The sequence below is a fragment of the Eutrigla gurnardus genome, assembly GCF_963514095.1.
Source record: "Eutrigla gurnardus genome assembly, chromosome: 1".
Lineage (NCBI taxonomy): Eukaryota > Metazoa > Chordata > Actinopteri > Perciformes > Triglidae > Eutrigla > Eutrigla gurnardus.
Window position 1 is genome coordinate 23,675,332 of NC_139915.1, and position 8,772 is coordinate 23,684,103.

Here is an 8,772-nt window from a genome sequence, read left to right on the forward strand (position 1 = left end):
ATCCTTATCCTGTATTCAGGGTCACGTGGGTGCTGGAGCCGATCCCAGCTGTCATTGGGCGAAGGCAGGGTACACCCTGGACAGGATGCCAGTCCATCGCAGACATGTAGAGACAGACCCCCCCCCCCCCCCCCTTATCCAAAGTGTCTTAACATGCAGACATATATGCAGTGGCAGGATGGGGATAGGTTAATTGATTACTCTAAATTCCCATTAGGTGTGAATGTGAGCGTGGGGGGAGGGGGGGGGGGGTGTATAGGATTAACGATATCTACTGTAGATTACCAAACTCTCTTGCCTACCAATTCTAAATTCATCAGGTTACAGAAAACAACATTTTTTATTTACACTTTTTTTTTTCATTATTATTCACAGGATGTGGATGTACACAAGAGACGGTAGACCTACCCCAGACTCAGAAGTTGAAGCAGACATCTGGAGAGAAACCATTGGAACTGTCTGCTGCAACGCCGGTATACATGAGGTAAAGTCATTGGGTGATATCTGGAAATTAATTTGTGAAAGATATGTTAAATATTTACTACTTGGCAAACGCCTTCACAAAACTATTTCTCAACTCTGTGTTATATTGAATAAATACAATCAAGGTGATTTGTGTACCCCAGTAACAGCTACGTTCAAAATGCTCTATGGACACACAAAAGCCCTTGCTTTTGAGTGAAAATAAAGATATCCCAAAGGTAATGTGACTATATATATATATATATATAATGTGTGTACATAGTCAAATGAACAAATACAGATTGCCATTTATTTGTACACTTTAACAGCTTGAGCCTTGTTGCTGTACTGCAACTGAAAAACACCTCTGAACTAGAGGAAATAAAGGTTAAAACATAGTATCATCATACTTACATCAGCTGCTTTCATCTTCCACTGCAGGTGTTGCCAGAGCCTTTGCATTTCACTCTGAAATGCATTTTTTGATGGTTTTGTAAAAGGTTATGTATATTTATAGGTATGTTCTTTACATTTTTATTAAATGTATGAAATTCCTTTTAGGAAGAGAAAAAGAAAATCCTTTCATCATCAGGAAAATATTAACAAAAGGATCATCTGCTTGACATTTGACATGTCTAAAGGGGGAGAAAATGTGGAGCTGTGTCCATCAGCTGTAAGTAAAGACTTGACTTTCTATTTTTGAGCTATTTTTATCACATGAATTTAATGTAACACTTCACATTCATATATCCATTCATACATTTGACATTTCTGTCGGGTAATAGTGCTGCCTGGCTTGAGGTCTATCAATTACCTTTAGAAGCATGGCTGAATGAGTTAGAGAGGGCACTATCACAGGTACTGTGAAATTTGATTGTCAATTATCATTTGAATTTGAACTAGTTCTTGATTATGTGTACAAACTCAGGCCCACGATGGCATAAAGAAATCAAAAGGCTTAGACTCAATGCTGCCTGAGGAAGAACGATAACTTTGAAACCTGTAGCAAGTGGCTGCCAGTCCTTTTATGCTCTTAATCTTTGTGCACATATTTAGCATAATACATGGTAATATATTTCCCCCTCCTTTCTTCAGATCCTTCTACAAGTACAGACACGGCTGGGAAGCCAATCTTTTTTGGACATTCCTCATTTGAAATAGAGTGCCTGTTTACTGCCAGGTACTATGTCATTGAATTTCAAGTTCACATCAACATCTAAGCAGTTGGATTTTTCTTTTTATCCTCAGGAATTCATCTGAAGATGTGGCTGTGAAATGGTCTCCAGTTGCAGTTGTGATTAAAATCAAGCCAGCCAAAATTTCAGCAGGTATTGTATCTAGAACCACAATGTATTCCAACTATAGTATGGTCAAGTTTAACACAACACACATTAATGTTGTGTGTTTTTGGGTGTGGATAATGGAAGTGATGGTGTAGATGGAGAGGTGTGTGTGCCTTTATGTGTCTCAGTTATATATATATATATATATATATATATATATATATATATATATATATATATATCTGTGGGAGCAACAGGCTTTGGACAGCGATGAAGGAAAAACAAGGGAAACCAATGAAAGCTCAAGGTAAGGTAGAGTCTACACAAATGCTGAGCTGCTTTGATTGCTCTGTTGTAGATTTAATACATGTAATACTTACATGGTCATTGACTGAAGTCTTTTTATGAGGAGTTTTTTTTTACATTTCGACTCCATCCCCACTTCTGAAACCAAACTTGGGCCATTGGTAATATTGCCTGTGAATCATGTAAATCATAAATCGGCAGACGCTCAGCCTTCTTCTTTGTCTCATATCAATTGCATGGACTCTTTTTCAGATGTTGCACCCAGCTCTTTCTTCTCCCTTGTGGTCAGATTCCTGGTGACAATAAAGCAATGTCTCAGCCGGGTTTGTAATTGATTTCTGAAATTTGAATGTTGAATATGTAAATATGTGGCTACTTTTCAGCCCTTCCCACGAAAAATGTCATCCCTCATATTCATTCAAACGAGGCATTTTCAAGTCCATAGTGGCTCCAACCGTCAACTTTGGAGTGGCAGCCATAATCTTCTTCAGCCAAAAAGACCAAACCAGGTGGGATATTTATCTGATCCGCTGTCTTTGTACTAGAGAGGGAATATAGGCATAGAATTCTGGTTTTGATCCTTTTCTTTTTGAAGCAGATGCGGACCACATGCCAGATCTGCTGTGGCCAAATGAAACGGAAGTTCTCTGCTCTGCTGTTAGTAGATGCACTCATTACGTAGCTCCTGGGCTTGATGATGCTTTGGTGTGTGTCTGGGACAGGCAGTCTTGTAAGCAAACCTTATGGCGAGGTGTGCTATTGCCCAGCTAACAGACATGTGTGTTTGTTAGAGGTTTGTAGTGTAAACAAGGTTATGGCCTGTTTGATTCTCATTCTCCTGTCTTCCCTTCAGGGTCCCCATTATCCGTTGTCTCAGTGTCCGCAAGAGAAAGTAATCAAAAACATGTGTTACCCATAAAAGACAGGTTGGAGATTGGTATAGTTGGAGATGACAGACAAATTCATGTTGTCTTTTTTTTTTAAGCAGTGGTTAATTAAAGCGGTTTGAAAAGCTGACAAAAAGCCTATACCTTTGGGTCTGCAGGGGCCCCAGTTGATAGGATGAGGATTAAAAATGTTTCTCATCTCCCAGAGGTATCCAGGTAAATTCAATAATAGCTATAGGAGCTAAGTCCAATACGAATGATCCTTGATTTGACTCGATGTTAACCCAAACTTGTCCGTACAGCTGTATTAAATAACGACTGATCCGTGTGCTCGTCTCCTGTTGCAACCTGTTTATTGCATGATATCATGACACCAATGACATGTGAGTACATCCAGATAGATCCTCTGTGACATTAATAACAACTGTTTACACTTCGGGGTTGACACTACAGCGGTCAAAAAACGTATGCCCTTCCAGGGTCAAACAACAAAGCTAACACCAAATTACACCCCTTTATACCTGTGCCCACAATAGGGCAGTGGCACTCAGTGGACAAAATGAGACATTACAACATAAATGGAAAGCAGGAAAATGGCTCTTACAATAGCCTTTTTATACATTTATTGTATCCCTGGCAAAAACACTCATTAGCAAAAGCTAAGTTACAATACAGCATAAATGACAGTAGCAGGGATTCGTTTGTCAGAAAGTTGTCTACCTTTGAAGCTAAATGACAACATATTGAACAGTTGAAAGTGACAAAAGCTTATTTTGTTACATAAAGTTTCATAAATGCTGAAATGAAGTTGATTGGAATAGTTGGACATCTTGTGAAAAATGCGTTTTTTGACTTTGTGCTGAGAGTTAGGCTGTTGGGGTATATGAAGTATCTATATATGAGGTTTCAAAGGTCATATTTAAAATTACGACCATTTTCCTGATCCTGGTGGCACACTGTATTTATGTGTTTATAAGGTCAGGTGAGTCACTGCACCTGGACCTCCTTGTGCCACATCATTCTATGTTCTAAACACCCAGGATTCTGCTGTGTATCAATTTGTCACAATTTAAGGAACACAATGGCCTTTCCAACTGGCATAAGACTCATCACAGATTAGTGTCAGCCGTCCCCTCAGGGAGCATACTTTTACACATCACATGTGTTTGCAAAAGAGATTTTCAGAAATTGGCCCAATGGCATTGCTGTGCAAAAGGAATTTGCGTGTTAACAATTTCAGCCATATTTGAGATGGCTTGTTGTAATTTTATCTCTGAAAATATGCAACATTTCCAACAGCAATGGATTCACGATGCAAACTCCATATACATTTAATTCAAGACCACACGTTTCAATGTACAGAGCACTAAACGTTCCTAATTAACAGGAGCTATACAGCAGCATCTTACGATTTGTGAAGTAAACCAAAATGACAGATCACATTTAATGAAACGTTAGAAAGTCAGACATTGAATAAATAAGAATAAATAACACAGAAAGACAGTTGTCCGGGAGACTCCCCCCTGTACGCTCCCCCAATGATGCTCTCTGGACTGGACTGGTGTGGATCTCTCTCTGCATCATTGTCTGCTGTTAAAAAGCCTCTGATTTTGACTCTGCTTTACTATGGTTATAACTGCACAGCATGAACGCCTCCTTGCTGGCAGGGGTCACTTCTCTTTTCAGTGGCAAAGAGTTGGCAGCGCAAGTGAAGGATCCAGTTAAAACCGTGTTGTTGTCCGGGTCGGCTGCTGCGGCGGCGGCACGGCAGTAAAACCTCCGCAGCCCCTTTCGGAAGTGTATGGTGAACAGGCCGTAGATGAGGGGGTCCAGGCAGGCGTTGACGAGCCCAAAGATGAACAGGATGTGGGTCAGTGAGCGGGAGACCTTTCCCTCCAGGCTGGTGGGGAGGAACCAGTACCACAGGCCCAGCAGGTAGTAGGGAGTCCAGCAGATGATGAAAGACGAGACGATCACAATACTCATCTTTAGAGTTCTCATCCGGGCTCTGGGGATGTTATTCTTCGAACACCGCAAACGTGCTTCATTGGGGGGCACTGGCATACACAACATAGGACACATTATAAAAGGAGTGAATGCAACAAACGTTTCATAGCCTATATTATTTAACATTATATTTAGTCTAAGAGATTAACATTTCTCAGGATTAGCAGTGGTGCACATGGTAGAGAAAAGACAGTGGAAGGTTTTTGTACAGCTAAATCATTTGGTGTATGAACAGCAAAATTACAGCTTTGTCATTTATTTTATGTTACATACTAAATATCTAGCTTAAAATGCAGATAGTTTTAGTTTTATTTGGCCACATTTCTGTCGCTGATTTTTTTTCTCACAGTACTGAAAAATTACATTTAATTCTACAGTCACACTAGCTTCATTTTCAGAAAGAAAATGCTGATGTCAGCATGCTAGCACACTCTCAGTCATTAAAATCCCTCCATATGACCACCATGGGAACCTGCACCAAATGTAATGTAAATTCACCCGACAGGTGTCACTAAAATCTAAGAGCGTATCGCTGAAGCAAACTGATCCACAGAGTCAGGCACGTGCAGAGGATGGTGGAGGGGCAGAGGCTTAAATTCATAATAAAAAAGGCATTTATCTTCCCTGCTGAAGACATGGGACCGTTCTTAAATTCAGCAGATGATGTGATGTGATACAAGAACTTGCACTCTCCACAAGAGCAAAGGGCGGGGGCTCAAGCCCTGATTGTATCTATGTGTGCACGTGCCTGCACAGAGTTTTCAGATTCCATTTGAACTCACGGTTGTCCCTTTGCAGTCGTTTGGAGATTTCACAGAAGATCCTGGTGTAGCAGGTGATCATGATGACCAGAGGCAGCAGGAACAGGCAGGAAAAAGTGAACATGTTGTAGGCCGTTTCGTGCCATTGAGTGCTGAAGCTTCCACGCGTGGTACACTGAGTGAAGTCCTCGGGATGGACGATGGTCACGTTGTGAAAAAGGAACATCTGAGGAGGGAAAGGAGCGATAATGAAGACAGGGATGAAGATGAGATCTGTGGCTCCTCCCGTGTGTTTGGTAGCCACATCGTCATTCAGTAACTTCCTATGTTCCGGGTTGACAAACATATCTTCTCACTTAGGTAGGTCCTTTATACACATGCTGAAAGTTTAGTTTTATGTGCCCAAGTTCTGTCTTTTTGAGATTGTCTGTGAAGGTTCTCAGTCATTCAGGTCATGGTAACTGTAGAAGAAAATGTGTTACCTTACAATTCTTATTTGTATCTCATACTAATATTCCTTTCTCTCGGAACATCAAATGTCCTGATGAGCTTTTTTCATTGTGCTTAACCCTTGCCATCTTGAAGAAAAGACGCTTTGATCTGTCCCCCTTCCTGGACCGTCTCCGAAACACCTTTATCTCACATACTTGATCAAGGCCTTCATGAATGGCCCCTATTGTGACATTATGTAGAAAGAACCCACCTTTCTGTTGTCTCAGGACGTTTCTTCCTCTTGGGAGATACATGTGTTGAATCTATGCAAATCCACTGTTTAGACCTCCCCCCTTTGGTTCTGTGTATAAAGCTCTCCCTTGCCCCACACTATTGAGAATGGACTGTGTCGCAACGCGGTATTTTCCTTTCTCCACTGTCAGTGATTAAACCTCATCTGAACCAGCCACAGAATTGGACCTGAAGAGTTTTTCTTCCACATAACCCTTGAAAGCTTAATTCTAGGCACCTGGACTTGCTTTGGGTTTTTGAAGTTCAGGTAGAAGCCTCTTGGGTGAGAGGCGAAACGTTTTCAAAAATCTAAAGCAAATCCAGTTGCCTCCTATAAAAGCGTTCAAGGATTTTCAAAAGGCACACGTCTCCAATAGTTTGAGGATTATTTATGGAGAAAATTGTAACTCACTGGATATAAAAATCTACGACTTAAACCAAAGAAAGAAATATATCAGAATATAGAAAGTGCCCATGTTTGTCTGTGAAGGACAGGTTGAATGGAAACCAGTCCTGACCTGTGACCAGTGTCGTCGGCTGCGACCCCTGACCTTACCTGAGGGACTGACAGCACGACACTCATGCCCCATGCCACCATCAGCATGACTCTGTTCCTCCTCCTGGCTTTACTGATAGCCAGAGGGTTGAGGATAGCTGACTGCCTATCCAGACTGATCACCATGGTGACAAAGGCGCAGGAGTACATCGCCTGCAGCTTAAGAAACATCAGTAGCCTGCAAGCAAAGTCCCCGGCAAACCACTGGACAGTGATGTTCCACACGGCGTCCACGGGCATCACAATGAAGGTCACCAGCAGATCAGCCACCGTCAGGTTGATTATCAGCACCCTGACGTGAGATTTACGCTTCCCGTCGCTGCATGCCGCCCACAGCACAGCCAGGTTGCAAAAGGCCGACACCCCACAGAGGATGAAGGTGATAATCACTCTGACTTTGGCTGCAGTGGTGAATGTGGGGAGTAGCAGGGCATCGTTCCCCACTGTCCAGTCGGGAGAGGACAAGGAGCAGTTGCAGCTGGCGTTCAGGTGACGCTCTGCTGTCAGACGATACATGGGCGCTGCAGAGTCAAACGGAGTGGCGTTCATTTTCTGAAGCTCGCAGAGGAGGCAGCATTCTGCTCATCCACCATGAAGATAAGTGCTGGTAACAAGAGTAAAGCAAAAGGAGCATATCAGCACGAGATCATTGAAGATGGGTGAGTCACAGGCCATGAAGTGGGTGCAAGTCATCCAAACACATTTGTGTTAAGAAAGAAACACATACATGCACAGATGAATAATACATGTATCTCTCAGCATGAAGAAGTAATACGCGTCATTAGCATAGCACTGCAAATAAATGAAGTGTAAAGATGAAACTCACAAGCTGTGATCAACATGGAAATTGTGAAAACAGTGATTAGGTATTATTACAGTATAAACTTGCATGCGATTTTACTCATTTGCAACTACAATATACAAATGACATGCTGTTCTAGATTCATTACTTAGTAATAATAATATGGGAACAGGGATTTATTAAAAGAATAGTAGCCTAATACATAAAGGTTATTCATATACCAACAACATTTGTTTTGTCAATCATAAATGCCAAGAGTAAAACATGGGGGTCAACGTGTAATTTATCCTTGTTTTGCACATTTTCCCCATTAAACTGCAACAGTAAAAACATCTTTAAGCATTTGACTTGTGATTTTACGCACACACACACACACACACACACACACACACACACACACACACACACACACACACACACACACACACACACATACACACACACACGCACACACACACGCGCGAGTCAGATTGCCTTGATTTCACAGCAATGTGTCACTCAGATGTTTACTATTTTTATATTTTTTCCCTGATGTTCATTTTCGGGAAGTCCTTCTTTAAGTGGTATAATTACACACACCCTCATGTAAATAATGTTCATGTAAACGTATTAGTGTACCACTCATACAGACTTTCAGGTATCATAAATGTGGATAATTGATGTCAGACAGGAATCTAAATTAAAACCAGATCATACTGAATATCCCGACCATGTAAACCGGTTCCCACAGTCCTACCTTCAATCATTTCAAATAAGTTACACACATAGCAAAAAAGCAACAACAACAAAAAAGACACCGTATTTGATTTTATCCACATTTGACACTAAGTAAACCCCCCAAAACACAAAGAAGTAGAACGTGTCTGCAGTATCATGTGTAACCTCAAACTTCAGGAAGCTTTGCATGCGAAAAGATAAACTTACGTTCGTGTGCAGCAACTGTGGCTTCAGTCTGTTTGCACCTCTGGAGCTCCCAGTATCTTAA

The 8,772-nt window shown here is 41.4% G+C and overlaps 2 protein-coding genes across 2 annotated transcripts; one reads left to right on the plus strand and one right to left on the minus strand.

The window, feature by feature from the left end:
• Positions 1-479: 479 nt before the first annotated feature.
• Positions 480-2,947, plus strand: wdr93 (WD repeat domain 93; the record flags this gene model as incomplete). The annotated part of the gene is made up of 4 exons (XM_084012215.1): positions 480-484; positions 2,304-2,374; positions 2,650-2,797; positions 2,905-2,947. The coding sequence occupies 4 exons, from the start codon at positions 480-482 to the stop codon at positions 2,945-2,947; spliced, it is 267 nt and encodes an 88-aa protein (XP_083868341.1).
• A 1,462-nt stretch (positions 2,948-4,409) lies between these two features.
• Positions 4,410-7,578, minus strand: LOC311019312 (putative gonadotropin-releasing hormone II receptor; the record flags this gene model as incomplete). The annotated part of the gene is given in 4 exon segments (XM_084018636.1): positions 4,410-4,995; positions 5,728-5,932; positions 6,986-7,546; positions 7,549-7,578. Coding segments are annotated over 4 exon segments (1,260 nt in total). The 3' UTR covers positions 4,410-4,531.
• Between the last annotated feature and the right edge of the window lie 1,194 nt (positions 7,579-8,772).